This window comes from Brachyistius frenatus, unplaced genomic scaffold, assembly GCF_029030835.1.
Source record: "Brachyistius frenatus isolate BFR_SWC_R1_liver_20210118 unplaced genomic scaffold, ASM2903083v1 Contig_57, whole genome shotgun sequence".
NCBI lineage: Eukaryota > Metazoa > Chordata > Actinopteri > Embiotocidae > Brachyistius > Brachyistius frenatus.
The window spans coordinates 1,152,629-1,175,082 of NW_027210656.1; the positions used below are offsets into that span (position 1 = coordinate 1,152,629).

The 22,454-nt window shown below is 40.4% G+C and overlaps 2 protein-coding genes across 3 annotated transcripts; both read left to right on the forward strand.

Moving 5' to 3' along the window:
- Positions 1 to 5,085: 5,085 nt before the first annotated feature.
- commd3 (COMM domain containing 3) lies at positions 5,086 to 9,329 on the forward strand. Of its 2 annotated transcripts, XM_069705573.1 has the most exons (8): positions 5,090 to 5,259; positions 6,095 to 6,206; positions 7,278 to 7,341; positions 7,429 to 7,463; positions 8,075 to 8,135; positions 8,230 to 8,286; positions 8,386 to 8,439; positions 9,116 to 9,329. In XM_069705573.1, the coding sequence occupies exons 1-8, from the start codon at positions 5,121 to 5,123 to the stop codon at positions 9,173 to 9,175; spliced, it is 582 nt and encodes a 193-aa protein (XP_069561674.1). In that variant the 5' UTR covers positions 5,090 to 5,120; the 3' UTR covers positions 9,176 to 9,329. The 2 variants fall into 2 exon arrangements, with proteins under 2 accessions (XP_069561673.1, XP_069561674.1); XM_069705572.1 differs by having other exon boundaries at positions 5,086 to 5,259; positions 7,278 to 7,463.
- A 1,470-nt stretch (positions 9,330 to 10,799) lies between these two features.
- Positions 10,800 to 20,843, forward strand: bmi1a (bmi1 polycomb ring finger oncogene 1a). The gene is made up of 10 exons (XM_069705562.1): positions 10,800 to 10,884; positions 14,550 to 14,684; positions 15,015 to 15,111; positions 15,611 to 15,666; positions 16,801 to 16,848; positions 17,062 to 17,170; positions 17,972 to 18,011; positions 18,306 to 18,404; positions 18,583 to 18,663; positions 19,554 to 20,843. Exons 2-10 carry the CDS (start codon positions 14,573 to 14,575, stop codon positions 19,917 to 19,919), a joined length of 1,008 nt encoding a protein of 335 aa, XP_069561663.1. The 5' UTR covers positions 10,800 to 10,884; positions 14,550 to 14,572; the 3' UTR covers positions 19,920 to 20,843.
- Positions 20,844 to 22,454: the final 1,611 nt, after the last annotated feature.

Consider the following 22,454-nt stretch of genomic DNA (forward strand, 5'->3'; position numbering starts at 1 on the left):
CAAATCCACGTTTGAACCAGATCAGAGAAGTGTAGATTAGTTCCAGTGTTTCTAATCGAAGTTCTAAAAATGTAGCTGAGAGACTGCTGAGTGCTCTATGGAAGCATAAAAGAAATGCGTAAGATGTTTGACAAAGGCCAAAAGCAAGTTTAGTTGTTTTTTGTTTTTTTCTCCTGGGAGTTAGACATATTTGACTTAATGTTAGTGTTTCTAATAAACCTTTACAATAATAATGAGAAATGAATCACAGTGAATTTTGTTATTCTTTCTGTCCTATAGGAGACCTCATTGTAACACTAATGTTCTGACCCCTGAGTCTTATTTGGGAGTTGTGGTTTCATGCTCCTCAATGCTTAATTAAAGTCAAATCTGGCTGTTCGGAGCTTAATAATGGAATAAAATGTTGCAGGGAATTTTTTTTTTTTTAATCTTTTCTCCAAAGTCTTTTTGTGCACTTCAGGAATGGTTCAGGAAACAAACATGTATCAAATAGCCAGAGAAGAATTGATCTAAAATAGATGTTATACGTGTTGTTTTATTTTTTTAATTGTTGACTGAAGAACATTCCCCAAAGTCATTCTTGCGTCACTGGCTGGTAGCTGTTAGAACATTTTCTAGTGTAAAAAAGTTAATTTTGTTAAAAATAAAAAACATAAAAGTTAAAGTTTAGACACACATCCATCCACAAAGGCAACCTGTCTCAAATAGATTGAGACACATGTAAATATAGCTCCTGAAAGATGAGACGTTTAGAGGCTTTGCTGACTCAAATTAAACTATTGAAGAAAAGTGGGATCTTTTAGGACGTGTCTGAGAAGAGCAGCATGATGATCGAGAGAGTCACTAATGAAAAGCTAAAGTTTTTATCTAACAGTTATATTAAAACAGATACCTGGATTAGGTTTTATATCAGTATATTAGACAGGGATTTCTTTCTACTGTCTGCATGGTCACAGTGTAGGTAGACACTTTCATACTGAATAAAAAGTTTAGGAAAGCTTGGCTACACTTTTTATTTTATTTGCACCTGAAGTTAGTTGCCTTAATTTGTTGGTGAAAGTCTCATGTTTAAATGAATGAGCATCTTGTTTAAAAAGCAAAATGAATGCAAAGTGGATTTTGTTTTGGATGTGAGAGATTTGAAACAGTCAGTTAAATTAAGTTCATAATTTCCATGTCACAACTCTGCAGTCTGTTAGAATGAATTTATTTCATTTTTGCACATTGTAGGAAATAGTCTGCTGGAGCTTTTGTGTTACCACTTGAGTTTGGATTGAGCTTCTTAAAAGTGTTAACAAGACAACAATTAAACTGAACCTAGTTTATTTCACCATACTGAGTTATTAGAATTTACGAGATAACACACTGCTCAGATGTTTTGTTTTTAAAAAAAAAAAAAAAGGTTCACCCTCTCTGAATTCCCATGTCGTCATGTTTCTAGTTTTTCTGTAGCCTAGCTTTTTACAGTGTAGGATGAACACAGTTAAGACACCATTGCGAGTTCAGCTCTCTGCTCAGAACTGACTGTATTCCCACTGTACACGGTAGATGGTGCGCAGTGTTCAACGCAGAGAGGGAGATGAATGAGAGCTCAGTCTTGTCCTCTGTTTGCATACAACTCTTTCACTGACTTAAACAGCGCAATAGACTGCAACAATGCATAGGACATGGTTAATAAATGTTTGGCCTATAAACGCCACAAAATGACGACATGCTCGTGAGCTTTTGGACTCTTTTGCAACTACGCAGCTATCCTCATTTTTTCTTTTCTTTTTTTTGAATATCGTTGATTTTACTGTTAAAAAGAAGAAGAAGAAGAAGAAGGAAAAAAACCAGAAGCCAGACCACAGTCTCCAGAAACAAGCCTGACTGGCAGCTTTTTTTTGTTGTTTGTTACAAACCCCAAATAGTTTTTAAATATGTAGATTTATTGTTGTCATAGAAGTAAAAACATATAGCAACTACTAGAATCAATAAATGTGGTTGTCTGTCTGTGTCTGAACCATCATTACAACAAAGTCATTCATACGGTCGGTCGCGTAAAAACAGCCCGTTTAAAGCAGTAATGAGACACTGTCCCTCTCCGTCTCACAAGCGGCTCCTGGAAATGTTCCCTTGTTGTTGACAATGTACACCTTCTCCAAGGTCATGTTCCCGCCGCGTCCTCTTAAAGGGGATGTTTTCAGTCTGTTATCACAGGGGATTATTAACGTAAACCAAGTCATTATTCGACTGTACCACCGAAAGAGGCCACCTCTGTCAACCAAAGATTAATGTCAAAAATATTTGAGTAGATTTCAGATAGCCTGCGGTTCCGCGTCCTTTTGGGATTCCCCCCCCCCCCCCAAAAAAAAGAAGCAGAAATAAACTACATGTTTACCTCATTTGACCTATGAAGACGAGAATTCAACTTTAACTCGCCACAACTCAAACCCCTCTGACAGTTGGTCCTGAGGTTTATAAAGATATGGTTTTGACTTCAACATGACACCTTTTGGGCAAATCAGGCTATATTCATCAATTCAGAGATTTTTGTAAGTTTGTTTAGCAGTTTACCTGTGTCAGAATATACAAAAACGGAAGTGGATGTGTGCTACTTCTGTAGAATCACCGACATTTTAAGACTACAGGATGATAGAAACGGTGGGGAAATTAGTGCGCTTCAATCTTGAAATATTCACAAAATTAGGATGAAACGTTGACCTATAGGTCATCTGTTCAGGTTTACGGTATACGGATTAGTTTGAAAGGGCTTGTTATAGTGAAGACACAGCATTGTGAAAGTCCTTGTATGCAAAATAGCCTTGGTTCGTTTATTTTAATTACCAAGCGGGACTTTTACTTTGAAAGTATAAGAAACTGAATGTGCACTTTAGACTAATATGCTGCACGTGGTAGCATTATTCCCAAGGGTATTGAGCTATGGGGGGGGGGGGGAGGAGGTTTCATGCGTTAGTGTTGATGTCAGTCCCGTGACGATTTACACAGAAAAAAAAAATGATGATGACGTAGACTACTATGACGTAAAGCTGCGGTGATAATGAGCTGCACGTCGCGACGGGAGACATATCTCGGAGGAAAAACGCAACAGCAGGGAGAGAGGGAAGGCTAATCTATTTCACAACCCGACCCGGAGACAAAATGGACTTTGGACAAAGCGTGGAGTCAGAGGTCACTCCGATAGCTGCGGCGTGTGTGGCCGCGCAGCAGACTGCAGCCATCCTCACTCCGAGAAAACAAGCGACAGGCAGGCGATGAGCTCACTGAGGGGAAACGATGCATCTTCAAAAATTAGTATCGCAATTTACAAAAGCAGGCATCATAAAACAACCAAATATTTCCCTCACTGACCCTCCGGGAGTTTAAACCGTTAACTGCTGCAGAAAAGTGCAGTGCGGAAGCCGAAACACCGAGCAGACTGACAGATGCTGACTGTAAGAGTCGCAAATGCAAGTGAATATTAATAAATCGTAATAGCCTAATAAACGTGTTAAATCGTTTGCTGAAAAATGTGCTTCCTTTGTACTTTTCCAGCTATCTTTCTTGGAGGAAAAATGTGCCCATGTGTCTCACATCATGACCACGTAGCACGAAAGAAACGTGATTTTCGGACAGTTTAGCTCGTTTTCACCCTCCGACCACATCTGTCTGCAGCTAAATCCTTCAGTTAATAATGCAGGAATGGGTTTTGATATAAACAAGAATTTCCTTTCGTTGCACAGTTACTTTGTCACGCGGGATTCCAGGTCTCCACTGCGTTACGCACAGATTTGAGCGTTCATAATGCAAATTTAAAAGTGTCCTATTTACTGACATGCCTCAAGACTCTGCAGGGAAGTCTCCCACACGACGCCAGAATCATACGTAATAATAATAATAATAATAATAATAATAATAATAATAATAATCTCAACATTTACGTTTTACGTTTAAGTGGGCACTGCAGAAAGCCTCTGAGGTGACACTGCAAAAGAGCCAATCCTGCTTTGGATTTCTGCAAGGCAAATGTTTAGTGGTCATGCAGAATTTTAAGGTGTCACACAATCCACACCTCAACAGCAGTTCGGGTATACAAGTTGCACCTCCTTTTACATAGTTCACACCGCAGTTATTTTTAAACACATCATTAGCTCATGCTGGTTTCAAGTCAATAGATTAAAGAAATAGGTACTGGGCTGTCGTGGTTCCAGCATAGACAAAACTAACGTAGAAGGCACGCGTGGAATGTCCACAGGAAATAACTGGACTGGATGATGCTTTGTAAATTACAGAAGAGCTGATGTTGCTCATTGGTTGTATACAATTTTAAGATGTTGCACATCCTTTTACACACTTCAAAATGTCGTGAATAGAAATAGGCTACTTTATCGCCATCATTTTCTCCTAACTCCTTTATATGTTCTGTTTAGACTGTCAATTGAACAAGAATTTGGGCGTTACCTGGCTTCATCTCTTCATTGGACTTAATGAAAGAGCAACTGCCCCTACTCTTGTATGGCCCTGAGATTTGATCAATACAACAAACAGCTTCCCATAAATCAGATATCCAAATGATTGTAATCCCTGTAAAACGTTGGGCATTTTAACTGAGAGGTAGCCTGTCACGTGTAAATACTTAGGCTATTTGGTATAAATGTAACGGAAACATGTGGTCAACTAAAACTTCCTGTTGATGACGACAATAGATCATAGAGCCCTTCGTGCTCAGTTCCCCCCCCCTTTTTTTTTTTAAAGAAAATGTTCTTTCCGTTTATTGTATAATGCAGACATAGCTGATAAAACTTCACACACGATCGCGTTTATTTCGAAATGCAGGTCCTAACAGAAAGCTATAAACCTCATCACTGCAGTGACCTCTTTTTAGGTCCCTGAACCCAGTTTTGAAACCTCTTGTTTTACATTGAGCGCACGCACGTGTGTTAGCCCTGGTGCTTCGTGTATTTGGAGGACAAAACAACAGCAGTGATCCAGCGCGGTAATAAACCACTAAATGTGGAGCAGAGCTGTGCAGCCGGGATGTACCCTCCGCTCCTTCTATCTATCTCGCTCAGCTCTCTGCTTCTCCACACATCAGCTGATCCGTCACGTGGTCTGGTGTCGTGAGTCGCTCCTTGTGCAAAATGGAGTTGTCTGAGTCTGTGCAGAGAGGGCTGCAGTCTCTCGCCGACCCGTCCTCCTTCGACCGGAGCAGCTTCCAGGTGCTGGTAGACGTCTCTCTCCGCAGCCTGCTCTCCTCTCACGCAGACCCGGCAGTTCTCGGTGAGCTGCCACCTCTTGACGCCGCCGCCGCTTTTGTCTACGCCGTTGCTTCCGGTTTCTCTCCTGGTGGATGTGTAGCGGAGCTGCCTCGATGTTTGCGGATCTCCTGCCAGTTCCTCGACCCCCGGTTCCCCCCGCGGTTATATGAAGACCGTCAATGAGCAGATAGCCGCCGATCGGCCGTGTTAAAGCGATTTTTGAGCTTTTCCCCCCGCTGCTTGCTACGCACCCACTCACACGGTCACTCGGGGCACCTTTTGTCATTTAAACTGGCTTCAGGTCTGCTCGGCACATTAGAAAGACTTTGTTGGGCTATTTAAATCACTGTTAGTCAAATCTAAAATCGGCTACACATCCGGTTGTCCTCTTAAATAGCTATTTGAGGACCTGTGAACCCTGCAGCACTCTCTCTCTCTCTCTCTCTCTCTGTGTGTGTGCTGTTGTTGTTGATTGGTCTGGATTGAAACAGCAGAAATATAAATTATGCAAAATGACAGCAGACTTGGTTTACTTTACGCACTATGGGCTAACTTCTGCTCCTGCTCGACCATGTGTTGCCCAACGTCTGCGGCATCCCCTCTCATTTTAATGGCAGAGTTATTTCCAAAGTGAAGTGTTCACCAGACAAACAAACAAAGGACCCCCGGCTGATGCAGCTGAGGGGCCCATTCACATGCAAATCATCATTGATTTCCATTCTGTGCGTCAGTCTCGGAGAACCCAAGTATGGATCGCAAACCTCGATCATCTGCTTCAGCCACGTATAGAGAGGATGCTGTAAACTGCAGGGTGCCATCCTACTCATACCGTGTGTTTTTTTTTTTTATGGTTTCAGATCAGCCCGAGTTGAAGCAGGTCGATCAAATCCTACTGAAGCAGGTTCACACTGCAGCCACCACCTTCATACTGGAGGCGGTGAAACAAAACGCCGACAAGTCAACGATCAGGTAGGCGACATCACACAGAGGAAGGTGTCCTGTCGCCTACAGCACGTGCTGCTATAATCTCCATATGTGGTGAATTTCTGCAAAAAAAAAAAAAAAAAACTTTTTTTTTGGGGGGGGGGGGGTTGTTGAAATTTTTCTCCAATCACTCAGCTGACATGTTGTTGAGCATCATGCTATTTGTTTCTGACTTCGCTGCATGTAATATGACCCATGTGGCTGCATTTGTCAAGAGCCCAACCCAGACAGGATTGGAGCAACATATATTTCAAATTAGAAATGTTGTCATATGTTCTCATAGAAGTAAATATAAAAGAGCAGAAAATATTGTGCAAAGTCTAAAATACTGCCAAGCAAAGATGTTCACTGGTTGTATGCTCTGCTGTGTGACTGCTGTATGTGAAAGATGTGTGAATGAATGGGATGTTTTGCTTAGCAGCACTTATCTGTGGCCCAGTTGTGGTTAGTTTGGAGGGGCGTCAACATCATCAAGCAACTGTGCTAATTGTCAGTGAAGCAATGTTGACTTCTGTGGAAAAGGATGCAAATCCATTTGAAGTGTGCGCTGTGGTTACATTTGACATTTTGAAATTTTTTTTTTTTGGTCATTGTCTTTAGTTTTATAGTTAGACAAAGGCAGCTGATATTCTGATCTCTGATCAAAGTTTGGTGTCCAGGGGAACCTTCAAGAATACTGTAGGACGGCATAACGAAACAAACCAGCACCAACGTATGACTACAAATCTTTTAGATTTCTTAGAGAGTCTTTTCTTTTCTTTTCTTTTCTTTTCTTTTCTTTTCTTTTCTTTTCTTTTCTTTTCTTTTCTTTTCTTTTTACCGCCTCAAAAAGGATGATTTTAGGTGGATCACCACATTGTAAAAGTGATTGCAACCCTCAACATTCAACCTTTATGATAAAGTAGGACTGAAGTATTTGGTTCCTGGTGTTATCTTTTATTGGGGGGTTGGGGGGGGGGACCGCGTGGTCACATTTAAAATACTGGTTTCAGGCTGTGTAAGGAAATGTAAGTTGTGTGAATCAGCAGCTGATTAAAGTGCTATTTCCTCCTGCAGCTCCAGCCTTGAAGAGCTCACATTCAGTGCAGAGAAAATAGACATTTTCTACAGCACATATCAGGTACATCTCAAACAACATGGTATTTCTGGAATCCTTTTCCTTACGTTTGTAACCGCGGCTGACTTGTTGCTTTGTTTTGTCTTACAGAAACATAAAAAAGAACTGGAACGTCTGTTAGCAAGGTGAGGCTAAAATTGAAGAGCTGTCGGTGGTAAAGAGATTTGTGGAGGTGAATTTTTTTGAACTTGAAGAGTTTGTTTTGGACTCTGATCTTGTCTTCAAGACAAAACTGGAATATAAAGGAGATTTTATTTTTATAAAGGTATAATTTTAATTTAGGAGGATGCTTATTTTGCTCACTGATGATTATAAACTAAAGTTTTTTTTTCCCTCCAGACTAGAACAATGTTAATGACATCAGATGAGGAAAAAAAAAAAGAAAAGAAAAACATGGCTCAGATCAACTAGTTTAAATCTATCAAATTGGGAGGAAATGGAGGCAAACTTTTGCCCAGTAAAGAACAGGGACAGTATTAATGGAGCATGATTGATTGAAATGTAAATGATGAATTATGACTGCCCATTAACAAATGCTTTTTGTTAAAGAGCCACGATATCTACAAACTGATTTAAAACCAGTTGCAGACAAACTGTTGAATCGTGTGAAACTGAGAAAAGCTCCAAATGCAAACTTTGGTTAAGAGTGACAAATAAACTATTGTGTTTTAGCATCCTGCATCATTTCCTCTGTAATCTGCACTTTACGGTAGTCTTCTCTGTGTTTCTCTTGTAGCATAGGAAGGCGTCCAGCTCATATTAACGACGTTTCTTGGCGTCTGCAATACCACATGAAGGTAGATGACGACATTTTTTTTTTTTTTTTTTTTTTTGTAACCTTTTAGTTATGAAATCTGTCGTTTAAATCTAAAATGTGGTTTCCTCAACAAGAATGCACAAGTGGATAAAGTCAACGACCCGTTCTACTTGATATCACTGAACAGTGAGGTAACGCAGCTGCAGTTTCACTCTCCTGCATTCTTTTATTTCCCTGAATATCTGGCGTTTCAGTGGGTAACGTAATGACCGTGTCTGTTCATCTGTTAGAGTGAAGGATCCTCGGAAGACATCAACTTTACCTGCACAATGGACCAGCTACAGGTAAGAGGATGGGATTTTTTTTTTTTTTTTTACACGGCTTGTTTGTCCATATCAAAATGGTCCGTTGCACCATTTAGACTCCCTCTCAGAAAGCAAAATGGAAAAATGTCCACCCTCTGGACAGATATCTGTGGAGCAGTTCTCCTCTTCAAACTTCCTCACACAGTGCAAATGTGTTAGGAATTCTTTCTTTACGTCTCCCGCGTAGCTGAAATAAACGGGTTGTCTGGAATTTTTCTCTACATGCTGCATCAATATCATCCTTCACTTTTGGGATTTGCGCATCACGCTGCAAGAAACCTTGAAACCCACACAGGACAATGTTACATTGATGATGATCAATGTTACATTCAATGATGTTGATCTGATATCGAAAGGTGAAATGTTTTAAAGGCATCGTGTAACACCACCGGTGTCTCTAAAATGACAAAGTTCACTGTCAGCTGCTGTTTTTTTCAAGCACTGATGTGAAAAGCTGACTTGTATTTAATTATTGTTGGTTACAGTAGGATTCACAATGGAAAACACATCTTCAGTCTATTCAGAGTAAATCAAAATTCTGAACACAATCATTTTTTGTAACGCTTTGTTTAAATATTTTTCAATTGATATGAGTTTTTTTTTTTTAATGCATTTTTATTCCTTTTGAAAATGATCTGTGTTTGCTTGTTTTCAGGATTTGGTGGGAAAGTTGAAAGATGCTGCCAAGAGTGTGGAGAAAGCCTGTCAGATGTGATGCTGCTGTCCATTTTTATTCACCACACAGGAGCATTGATAACCTCTTTCTATCTTCTTTTGTACCTGAGATTAACATGACATGTGTGTACCTGAGAATTATCATTCCAACTAACAAAAAAATAAATTAAAAAAAAAAACCTCTCTTGTTCTTTGAATAATTTCCCAGTTTGATGTGTTCAAATCTTTTTTCCTTTTGGTGGGAAAATATTTTATACTTGATGTTCTTGTCTTCAGGGTTTGTTTCAGTGAGATGGAGAACATTTTGTTTGAATATGGGGCCAGTACAGAAACTGGTCGACATGTGCTTTGTAAACTGACCAGCCTGAATAGGATTTTTGCAATAGTTTCGTGACAGCAGTGTATTTTGCTTCCTGCAGGATTTGTTGCAACAAGACGGTCAGCACAGCTTCTTTTCTTTTTTTTCCAGGGGAACACATATTTTTGAAAAGACTCCACTTATAGAGATCCTTCTTTGACTAAATTTATCTTCAAGAGTTTCTGTCCCTTGCCTCAAGAACCGTCTTAAAGGCTTTCTGCATCTACCTCAGCTGAAGCAGCACGGCGGCTCAGGTTCCATAAACATCCGAGATGCCTTCATGTTCAGCGGAGCTGGCTGAAGGATAAAGGCTCCAATTCATCAAGTGGAAGTTGTGGCACTTTTTTTTTTTTTCTTCTTTTTTTTTTTTTTGTGCAGATGTCAGGACAGCCTGTGACAAAGGTTTGACACCAGAGCCATTTGTCACATGGACACATTTTAACCAACGATCAGCAGATATTAATAAGGCAGCTGCCTGGTGCCCCAGCAGACTTTAAGGCTGCTGAGAGGGAATCCAGGCTTTTGACGGACAAAACGACACGAACGTGTGTGAGAGCGCGTGTGCTGCTGTTATTTTTAACATCAGAAAGACGAGGGCACACCAGCAAGCCTACTTTCTATACCCCCGGAATCAAAGTGCCATTTGATCAAACGTGATACATACAAGTCGATTTTATCCTTTGTTGTGTAGAGAGCTTTTTCAAACTGTGAATGTGGATGGTGTGTTATTTTAAATCATGCGTCATACATGTCTTGAGAAAGACCAGAATACACCGACAGTAATTTCGAAGCGCCCTTAAGCAGCTGCCTGGTGTCATTTCAGCTCCAGTTGCGCACAAACTGCTGAGTTTTTTACGAGACTTAGTTGTTAAAAAACCTCTTGACATGTCCGTAGCTGTAATTTCTCTAATTTTGTATCGTGCGTAGTAGATTAGGAGAAACTGCATACACCGACAGTAATTCCAAGGCACCCTTAAGCAACGAGACCACGTGACCAAAGCGGGGCGGTCGAACTACAAGCCATTTTGGGGACGGTATCAGTTTCCACGGAGCACACACACAGTGCTGCATTTTACTGGGGGCGAAGCGGATATTTTGGAGGCAAAGTTATCGGTGCCGAAGTGGGAGCCTTCCCGAGCCGAAGCCGAGGGACCGGGGTGTTTGGAAGCCGCGGACCGGATACGCACACGGCGCGCAAGCGGCGAGGAAACGAGGAGTTTTATTCGCACATCTGAAATGCGCTCCGGTCCGCCGTGCGCTCTCCGCCACTGACAGCGTCGGCAGCCTGCTTCAAGATGGCGGCTCGGCTCCTATTCATTTTCTGCTGATCGCCTCCCAACTTTCATTGTCTATTCGCCTCAAGACCCGTCGATTCCCAGCCGAGCCTGCAGGTACGTCTCATTCGATATCGTCTCTAACTAATGGGGGCAGCAGGCGAGGTTTGGGCTTTGTGCTTTTGCGTTTTTCTACGCACCGATCCAGCGGTGGAGCTTTCAACGGCGGCTGCAGCGATCACCGACGTGGAGCTCCGTGTGTGTCTGCGCACCACTTTTTTTGGTGCAAAATATGTTCCCTGCTCGGCTTTAAACGGCAATTTATATTCTCGCGCACTTACTGTTGCTTCACCTAGTGTTCACGAACGTGTCTGTATAAGTTGATAGCGGTTAGGTTTTGCATTGCGTCGTTTGGATTTATGTAAAGTGGAAGATCTGAGGCGAACCAGGCTGGGTTGACCGAGATGTTCACGGCAGCAAGTGCTCCAAACGGTCCTTGTGTGCCCATATTTCCATACAGCGGCTCCATATTATAGAGTTGGGATGTCTGGGGTGTTATGAACTGGATGTTTTGTTGGTCTTTGCTGTAGATGCCTGACTGTTGGATTTATTAACTTAACTTGGATGGCTCCCATGGACGTGACAAGGAGGCAAGCCATTTCATTTGTGCATAAATGTTTCATGACGGCTGCTCGGTAAACACTGGATCACCGTTAAACAGACGCTGTGGCTGTTTATCTCAGGAGCTATGATTATCTTGATTAAGAAGGATGGCTGAATTATTGAGAAATTAAACAAATATCTGCGACACGTCGGCTGGGGTACAAAGGGCTGGCTGCGTCTCACCAAGCAGCCGAAGAATGCATCAATAATGTCCCTTAAATTCACCCGAACTGTGGCCGGCAGGCTGTTTGTGTTCGTTGACATTTAGGCTCATTGTGGGTTTCAATATTTTCACCTTTGTACGGCTGACTGCTGGCGCACACCGAGGCTCTGAATCTGTTGCTGCAGCACAGGCAGACACAAGCCAGGCTTTTCTCTCTTGAGGGGGGAAATGATCGTTTTACTCCCGAATGTTGGAGGGAACCCTGCGTTTGGTTAATGGCTATAAATCCATGTATTTTCCCTCCCGCTCGGTTTTGCAGGTTGCAGCCTCGCAGGTCTTTTGAATGGATGTGATAATGTAAACATAACATACGCTGAAAGGAAGAGTAAAAAAAAAAGAACCATCCAGAATAAAAGTTCGACTTGAAGAAGTTTCATGTGGTCAGTTATGAACCTCCAGTTATTTAATTCACGATTTTCTCAGCTGACTGACTGGTTAATATGAGCTCCTGGTTTTTCCTATTGCCAATTTTAATTGGGTTATCCCCGACTGCTGTTGATAAAGCGAAGCTTTACAAGAGGAGCTGGTCTCGTTTGGGGATAAATGAAGAGGGCACGGCTTTGGGTCACTTCAACAACCGATGGAAATCTCCTCATTTCATGTTGCTTTATTAAGCGAATTAAAGATTCAGTCGCTGCTCCGAATTAATTGATGATGTGTTATCGACGCTGACTCCATAATTAAGGCTGGTTTGCCCATTTAAAAAGAAAAGAGCCTGTGTGGCACATCTTCTGTGTGAATCTAGCAGGAATCTGATTTCGTCTCTTCTGTTTGTTGGTCGGTGCTGCAACCATTTAGTAATTTTCGTTCCCACTATAAATGGACTTCTTTACTCTTGGATTTCTGGAGTGATTGACTTGAAGTCTAATAAAGTGAGCACGCAGCTCCCAGAGGACAGAGGGAGAGCAGTTGTCCAAACACCAGTCAATCGATTAATGGCGCAACAGGCTCCCTAAATATACGCAGACATTATCCATCATTATCCATGTGTGAGGCGTCCTTTGAACAGAGTCGCCGTCCAAACTTTGCCTACAGTGGTCTGTTCAGAGACGGCCAGGAGAGGTCGGTTGGAGCATTGAGAGCAGCCGGGACTCGGGCATGGTGCCGACTGTGGCTCCATAAAGTAACAGTGTGGGTTCAGAGCCGGACAGGCTGGCCGTCATCCATCGTTTAAAGAGGGTCACCTCCCCATGTCCAGTGTCCATATAGACTTTTAATGACTGTGGTTTAAAAATTTTTTTTTTTAAAGTTCTTTAAATGATTGCAGCGGGCGCCCCAGTAGTTATCGAAACCCGATTTAAAAAAAAACAAACAAAAAAAGAAAACAAAAAGAAAGAAAAATGCGCAAAGTCGCATTATTGTTTTCCAATCTTCCAAGATTAATTTGTCTCATGGCTCATCTATGTTGAATAAAATGTAAAAACCACGAGGACTTACTCACCGCTTGAGCTTTTGATTTTCATCTCAGTAACAGTTTAATACCCATAAAACACGGGCGCAGACGATGCTGATGTTTAAATGGATTCTGTGCTACTTTAGTTGGTAATTTCACTGAAGAAATATGTTCCAGTGTGCGCTTCAACTTCAGCGCAGTCGCTGCGGTCTGGCCATGTTGGTGCTCCACGGTGCTGATTATCGCGTACACGCCATGAAAACACGGCGCAAAGCGACGCAGAATAAAGCTGCGATCATACTTTCCGAGTTGGACTCTCCTGTCTGTGCTCCATAAAGATCGCGTAAACACGTCGCATACTCGGTTTATTTGTCCCCTTTCGAAGGAAACCTCGCAGCCCGTTGAACCGATACGGGCTTTTTTTTTTTTTTTTCCTCCACAAAATGGCAGCCGTGCTCTCTCGGCAGCCTGGCAGTCCAGCGGCTGTCTGTGTGCGCGAAGGGACGGAGCGAGCGAGAGAGACTCGGTCCCTCCTTGTTCCCGCTCTGCACACCGGCAGCTCGCTGCGCTGTTGTTTTGGTTCGGCATCCTGTCATGTTCTGGTCGCTGGCGAGCAGCCATGTGGGTTTAAAAAGCAAAAGGAGTTGCCATAGAAACGCCCAGGTTTCCCCCCCCCCCTCCCACCATCGCCTGTGTGGCACACCTGACGCAGTGAGTGGGTGCCTCATAACATCCCCCCCCCCCACACGCTCCCTCCCCCTTTTGACACAGTCACCCCCGGGGCGCCGCAGAGCCATGGCCAATATTAGTGCCGCCAAAATGTCTCTAGAAGATGCGCTCATCACGCGGAGGAGTCCCATAAACCAATCCATATTTGTTCAAATTTTTTACGACGCGAAAATGTTCGGATTCCGGATCGGTCTGATTTGTTCACGTTATATCCCATAGCTGTCCGACAGATGTGTCTCGGACATTTGTTCTCTAATCTAAAACCAAAGCTGGACTCGCTCTTGAAGTGCAAATGCCTCAATGAAACCGCAAACATCCAGTCTGATTTTACAGATTGCGCGCAAAACAAAACAAAGCAAAAAAAAAACAACAACAACTGTTTCCTGCGCCATGGCTCATTTTTGGACCCGAGAAACCTTTTTAGACGTCAGGTGGTTTACGGCTCCTGCACCGCTCCTCTCGTGTGTTAATCCATGTTCATTTAAGATGAAGCGCGGAGCGCGGAGCTCTCGTCGACCTCAGCGGAACGTGATTGATTTATGATCCCTCTCGCTGCGCCTCGGTCAGGTGACTGCGGTGCCGCCGCCTATCAATCTGCCACGACGAGCCTTTCGCTTTTGCTTAGTTCTGGATTAGCATAAAATAGTATGTTGCTTTAACGCAGTCAAACAAACAGTAGCCTTCTCCAAACGGTCCTCCTCCCGCTGTCAGAGAGGGAACCCTCCGATGCCTCTTCTCCTGCGTTGATTTGACTTGTCCTTCTTTTCCTCGCAGGACTCTTCTCCCCTCCTCTCAACATGCATCGGACGACCAGGATAAAGATCACGGAGCTCAACCCTCACCTCATGTGCGTCCTGTGTGGAGGATACTTCATAGATGCAACCACCATCATCGAATGTCTTCACTCGTGTGAGTAAACCGGCACGAAGCTCTCTGTTGTACGGTGTGAATGTAAACATGAAGTGTGAGGGGATGCTGCAGCAACTTAAAGCCTTCAGGACTCTTTTTCAGTGTTTCCCCGCGCGCACGCGCGCGCGCACACGCGCGCACACACACACACACACACACACACACACACACACACACACACACACACACACACACTTTGATTTAAACCGGTTCACTGTTGCAAAAGAGATTCCCTCCAAGCACCAAGTTCTTCAACTAGATTTATTATTCAGGATGTCCTTTTAGACAGCATTTGATCTTAACAGAATTTTTGTCTTTTGTGGTTTACAGTTTGTAAGATGTGCATTGTGCGCTACCTGGAAGCCAGCAAATACTGTCCCATCTGTGACGTTCAGGTCCATAAAACCAAACCCCTGCTCAACATTAGGTGAGATTTTTTTTTTTTTTTGCCATATTCTGCTCGGTTTTTGTTTTTATGTTATATAAAAATATGGATTTTATTCAGGGGTAAGTTAACAAAGTGTCTGTGCCTTACAATGCCTTGAATTGATGCACTTTAGTGTGCATTTTTATATTCTTTTGAATCTATAAAGGAATTCTTTTCATGCATTCGTAATGTGAAGCTGCCATGTCAGTAATGTTCTTGCTTTTTTCTGGTTTTCACTTGATTTCCATTGAACCGATGAATCAGCCATCTATTTAAAATATTCAGACAAAAAGCGCACTTGTAGGTTAACATGGTATTGTGAGATTTTTTTTTTTTTTTTTACAGGTTTGAATGTCTGTGTGTTGCACGCAGACGCTTTCAGTCGCAAGCTGTTATCTGTCTTCTTATCCAAAAGACTCAACCGTCATTTTTGTGTTTTTGTTTCATCTGATGTCCAGGATCTGTGTGACTTGACTGAAGTTTATCTTCCTCTCTGTAGGTCTGATAAAACTTTACAGGACATTGTGTACAAGCTGGTCCCTGGCCTCTTCAAAAGTAAGAGAACAAACAGTTGCATGCGGAAGTTTCAGTCTGACTCAGCTCTTACAGACGTTCCCCAGCTTTCGTTTTAACCAGTTGTTTCAGTCATACAGAAGAACTGCACTGTCATAGCAACTGATTTATGATATTGGGTCATAATAACATTGGTCAGATTATCAATAATTTTGTGATAAAGGCAATATTCCGACTTGTTGACGTAATTTATGCAACAGGCATGGTGGAGGAGTTCAAAAAAGGAAGCTGGAACCTCGGTTGGTTAGAAAATTCCAGATGTTTTACAATAATAGTATAATAATAATATATCGGTCTTTCCTGAATATTTGAAAGCGAACCGTTACATTTCTGCGGATTTATACAGCTGTTACGCTTATTTTGTTGCAATTATGAGTTCTTGACATTAAAAATAAAATATTTTTCAGTATTTTGTCATTTTGTCAACAATATCGTTATTGCAGGATATATTATTTTATGGCCACATCATCCACAATTTCATCAATTTATCCTTGATGAAAGTTATAAATATTTACATACAATTATCTTTAGATATGTATAAATCGTATGGGTTTGTAAAATATGATGTTTTCACTATTTTTCAGTTGGCTGTTTGGTAAGAATCTATTCTGAATGCAGTGCGGTGATTAGCTGAGCTGATATTTGCTGTCATCGTGATCCCTTCTGGTTGTCTTTACTTTGTAAAGTTGATTTAAAAAAAAAAAACAACGAGAAAAAAACCCTCTTAAAGTAATAAGTAAGTAAGGCAAAGCATCTGTTTCATTGCCAAGTCTCACATGTTTGATCATAACTTTCTTCCATATGGTAGAAAGTTCTGATAAGATGTAAATGGACTGTATGGCAGGTTTTGATGCTGTTTCTGATGAAGTGAAATAATCCACAAAATAATTACTTTAAATGAGATTATTTGAACTAATGGTCACATCCCTGCCACTTCTCTGATGAAGATGATCTTGTTCTTTTGAACAAATATGTTCAGATTTATTGCTTCAAAGCACTTTGAGGAAAAAAAATAAATCACGCACCAGTACGTCTGATGATGTCACTGTTTCAGCTCGAAAATGATGAAATGTGAGAAACAGCCTTGTGATAAATTGTCTTTCTGAATGTCCGCAGATGAAATGAAGAGGAGGAGAGACTTTTATGCAGAGCACCCCGTAGATGGTGAGTCAGAGATCATGTATCTTTATTATTGTTATTGATTCTGATCTCTCTTTGGTCATCACAGTGAAGAGGAAAAACAAGTGTTCTTTTTTTTCTTTCTTCTGGATAGCTCTATTTTATACATGTAGCAAATCAATGATGCAGAAATGTGCGTTTATTTGTTGAAATCCATTCTCTGCCTATTCATATATCTGTGTGTGTGCTTGTCTGCAGCCTCTAATGGATCCAATGAGGACCGTGGAGAGGTGGCAGATGAAGACAAGAGAATTATTACAGATGATGAGATCATCAGCCTCTCTATTGAGTTCTTCGATCAGAGCAGGTGGGCTCGTTTTAAATACGTATTTATGTGTAAATAGTTGTTCTTAACGGCCCGAAAGTAACATTTGATTTAATTACAGAAGTTCTTCTTTAGAAATGTAGTCTCTTTTTAATATGTTAAAAAATATTAAGTGTTTGTAATATGTGTTCTAACAGATTAAAGGTTTACCGTCTCAGATCAGATACTGCTTTGAAAAATGTTCATATGCCGTGTCAATAATGGTGTTATGAAGATTTTATGGACCTTATACTGTGGATCAACACATGCCACCATCAGCTCAGCAGTCCAACTACACACCACTTACAGTATCATTTTGTAGAGGTTTAAAAAAAAAAAATTTTTTTTTTTTTTTTTTAAATGATTACTGGGGAAAAAAAATAAATAAAAATTTTTTTTTAATGTATTTTATGTATTTCACCTACAGATCCAGCCTTTATGAAATCATATCGGGAGATGATCTTTTCATTAGATTTTTTTATATTTTTTATATAATATTTACAGTTTACTAAATGTTTTACACAAAAATGGATGCTGAGTCTTCAGTGCTGCATTCATCAACTTCTTTTTTCTGGTAATCAATACAAATTTTAAAAAAACTATGTTTTGTGGAGGAAAAAAGAACAAAGCAGCCGATTCTTTTAAATGATTGAATGTTGACAAAGTAGGATTTTTAATTTGGAGTTGTATCGATAACGCTTATTTATTTTATTTTTGTATGTTATGGTTTTGGATCGGAATAAACATGTAAATATGTCCAAGCTGGAAAGTTACTTATATTTCTCCCATGTTTATTCTGTGCAGACTGGGAGGTGCAGTGGAGGACAAACAGTCAAAAGATCAGGTAAGACAGGGCCACACTCACACTCTCTGCCTCGGTCAGTATTTTTGAAACATCCTGTCGACTCCATTTAAGGAAGCAACAACTGAATATTTTGAAATCTGCAGACACAGTTTAGCCAAACATTACTTTTCTCCCCCTGGTAAACAGACACATTGTATTTGCAATCCTATTTTCCTGTTTTTAAGGTGGACCTGCCTGCTTCCCTGTAAAATTCTGATTTTTAGTCATTGCATATAAATATTCTGTTACACCAATACATGTGCATCATTTTGTAATATTTGATTTAATCTGCAGGTGGCCAACAAGAGGTACCTGCAGTGTCCAGCAGCCATGACAGTCATGCATCTGAGGAAGTTTCTGCGGAGCAAAATGGACATCCCAAACGCCTACCAGGTTTTTCTTTTAAATGATCTTTATTTTTGACAGATATTTGAATATACATCTATCAAAATAATTGTGATGTCAGCATTTATATTTTAATATTTAAATTAAATGCAAATACAATAGCTGATTTCCTTTGATAAACCTACTTCTATTAAAATAGATGACCCTTTTTTTTTTTCTCTTTTAGGTTGAAGTCATGTATGAAGATGAACCTCTGAAAGATTACTACACGTTAATGGATATAGCATATATCTACACTTGGAGAAGGGTAAAGATCGTTTTAGTAATTTTTAGGCAACTTCTGGTTGTTTAACTGAAGGTGCTAAATTGTAAATGTCTTTTAACTGCCCATTAATTGTGCTGTATGAAAGTATTTCTAAGTTGTCTGAAAGGTTTCTTCCTTAGCTGGAGGTGATATTGAACACTGTAAAATTTATATTTCAAAATAAATGTATTTACAAATATTTGTTAATATTTCTTGCAGCAAAATAACAAATGTAAAGGCTTAAAATTCTTTCCTGATCTTGAAATTATATTTTTTTATTTAGTGCTATAAGACCCTGTCAAAGACATTTTATTTAGTTTCAATAGTTTTATAATGAAACAGTTGTTTGTTAAAGATGTGTTTCCATCACGTTGTTTTAACTGGTGTTGCAGCTGGTTGGTCAAATTAAAAAGGTTTTGTTTAATTTAAAAAAAAAAATTTAAACCTCAAACTGACCTGGGTCTGTTGAAAGGAAAATGGTCCATCTCATGCAATTTGGTTCAAATCTCATAATTTGACAAAATATAGCCTACAATAGGGTTATTCCTGAGGACATATTTTAGATTATTTGATTCCCTCAGAATCTTGGGAGATGTGCTTCATCTAACCTGTAGAGTATCTCATATTGTGAACGTTTACATTTTTTTATTGCAAGCTTTTAATTTTCAATAAATGCCAAATATAGGCTACATTTTGTAGGCTAATACATTACGTTTTGGTAAAAGGAAATAAATGCGTTTGAACTCTTTTTCCAAATATTTGTGATTTAGTTCTCGCCAATTGTTTGGATAAATGCAATTTTGGAGTTAATCTTGTATTTTAGGCTGGACGAACGTGCAGGCGTTACATGTTTAGGTTATTCGTGTCTTAGTATTTGAATATTTTCTCTACAGAACGGCCCGCTGCCGCTGAAGTACCGGGTCCGACCCAACTGTAAAAAGATGAAGGTGAGCCACGCGCAGCAGGAAGGGCAGAACAGTGCGAGCAGATCCGGTCCAGAGAGCGACTCCGCCAGCGACAAAGCCGGCAGTCCAGCCGGGGCTCCGTCCACGTCCTCGTCGCTGCCGAGTCCCGACACGCCGGCGCAGTCGCCGCATCCGCAACTCCCACACGGGCCCAACAACGTCAACGGGACTCCCGTCGCCACTACCCCGACCCCGAGCCGGCCCTTCACCCAGTTCGGCAGCGGCGGCGGCGGCGGCAGCAGCAGCAAACCCCGGAAGGTTTCTCTGAACGGCTCGTCGACCACCTCCGGATGACGCGGGGCTCCGGACCCAACCGGACCAGCCAACGCCAGACACCCTGCTCAGCTAATACTGTTTTCATGCCAACGTAGTTCCAATGTGTAGACAATGTTATCTCTCTTTCTCTCTCCATTTGTTGTTATAAATATTACGCATCATTTGTAATTTTAAACGTAGTGGAATCAGAGACATTTCAAACTAAAAGGAACGAGGAAGTTGGGTGGCGTGGGAATTTTGATATGAAAGCAGATGTTGAGGGGGAAAAAAAAAAAAAAAGGTTCGAAAAGGAGAAGGACAAACATTTATATCCCCTTTTAAAGCTACATCTTTATTTTTTCAGACGTGACTGAAGGTGTCTTTTCTCTTTTTGTTTTTCAGATTAAACTTTGAAGCTCAGTTTAAACATGCATGCTCATGGTAACACTTTTTTTTTTTTTTTTTTTCTATTCCTGGAAGAAGTTCGCTGTTTTTTTTTGCCCCACAAAATGCCTAATTTTGACGAGTTTTATTTGGAAGTGCTCCAGGCATTGACGGTTCCAATAAAAGGAAAAAAGAAGAAGAAGAAAAAAAAAAGCTTGTATAGCGCTGTTGACTTCACATCTGTGGAGGGAAACTTTTGCCTTTTTACTGGAAAATCAGACTTGTAGCTGCAGTGGACTCTTGACTGACTGCTCATCCTCCACAGCCTTTATGCGCCGTTTTAGAGAATCCGCGTGTAAATAGAAACAAAATGCATATTTAATCAGCGATTATGTTATTCTCTTATTCCCCTTTGTTCCTGAGGGAATGACTCGGGCTCCTGTTCAGCTTCATTTCATGCTCAACGACAGATGTTTTGATGTCTCTGTTTTCCGTATTTGTATCGCTCGATTGTACAACTTATTGTATTGTTACTGTTGCACAGTATAAAACATCTAAATAAAAAACATTTTACACTTATGGGACACGTCGCTTCAGTTTTCTGGATGTTTTGGAGAATCGTCGGTCAGTCTGGAGGTTTTTGCTTTGACAAAACCAAATAAAAGAATAATTGCCGCGGGCAGACGGTGCAAAGCGCCAGATGTCTGTCTGAATCAGCAGTAATGCAGATAACTCGGTTAAGGAGGCAGCGCTGAACAGTGAGGAAGAGGAGGAGGAGGAGGAGGAGGAGGTCTGGCCCGTGATCAAATCATGTTTCTGAACACATTCAATGACGACAGAGGCTTTGTTTATTCATTTATTTTTGTAGCCTCTTGATTTGCCGCATGAGTAAATTTATTTGTCTTTCGCTGAAATGAGGAACAATTCAATTTATACAATAATGGAAAAAAAATAGAACCTTTGTCAAGCCGTTGATTTTTTTTTTTTGTACTGCAAATGTATTTAATAAAAAAAAATAAAAAAAAAATTGTATCAAGCTGAAACTGGCGTATTGTTGCCATGATAGGATTTTAATCGAAGCTAAAACTGTAATAATTTTTTTTTAAATTATTAAATAGCCTATTTGAATTTTTTTTCTCGAAAATTAAACTAAAAATGAATTTTAAATAAAAAAAATATACTGATGTGATGTTTAAATCCCTCATCAGTCAAAACAGTTTTTTTTAGGCTAGGCAAAAATAAAGAAAGCGGGTGTAAACGGAATTGATAAATCAGGCATGTGTGCACAAATCATACTGTGCAGAACAGATGGAAAAATGAACCATACACTATAACCCAATAAGATGAGAGTTTACATTTTATTTTGTAACAGTGAGCAGATGACCTTATAACATCAGAAATAAAATATATATTTGTTTCATTTTCATCCGCAGAATTATGTGTTAATTGGGGGTTGATAAGTGATAATGAGGTCAATTTTATTCTGTGATATTAAGCTGTTTTTGGTGAAAGAGACAATTACCTGCATTTAGCCTACATTTAGTGTGAAAATTAATAAACAGAAAAACTGGAGGACATCAGGAACTGAACATTGAAAAAAAAAAAAAAAAATCAGAGTAATCGGGCTGTTTAAGTGGAGGGTAACAACATGCTGCAGTGTAAATTGGAGTCTTTTTTTTTTTTGCATTGTCATATTGTTCTCATCATTTCTTTCTTTATTAGGCTGCATTAATACGTCATTGCATTTCCGATTAGATCTCCTGTTTACTTCAAAGCCTACTTTTGATTCTTCTACCATGTCAGCACTTCAACAGAAAAGAGAGACTACAGGCTGATGTTTGCAACGATCACATTTCAGAGACGTTTTGAAAAAACAATGGTATAGTTCATTTAGTTCATATCACTTATTTTAAACGGGGTTTAAGCAGCAAAGTGGTTCACAAATAACAGCGGCTCATCCAGGCAGGTCATCTAAGGACACAGAGGAGGCAAGAAAAAAAAAAATTATTATTATTATCTCAAGGTTCAGCGCCACAACACCACTGTTTTTTTGTTGTTGTTTTTTTTTACTTGTTCGGTTAAAAGTCTCTTCATTGTCTCGATTTTCCTTTGAATCGAGTTCAATAACGAGATTTTAAAAGTGCGCAAAGCAGTCGCGCTGGTCTTTTAGCGAGAAGAAAAGACAGCGCA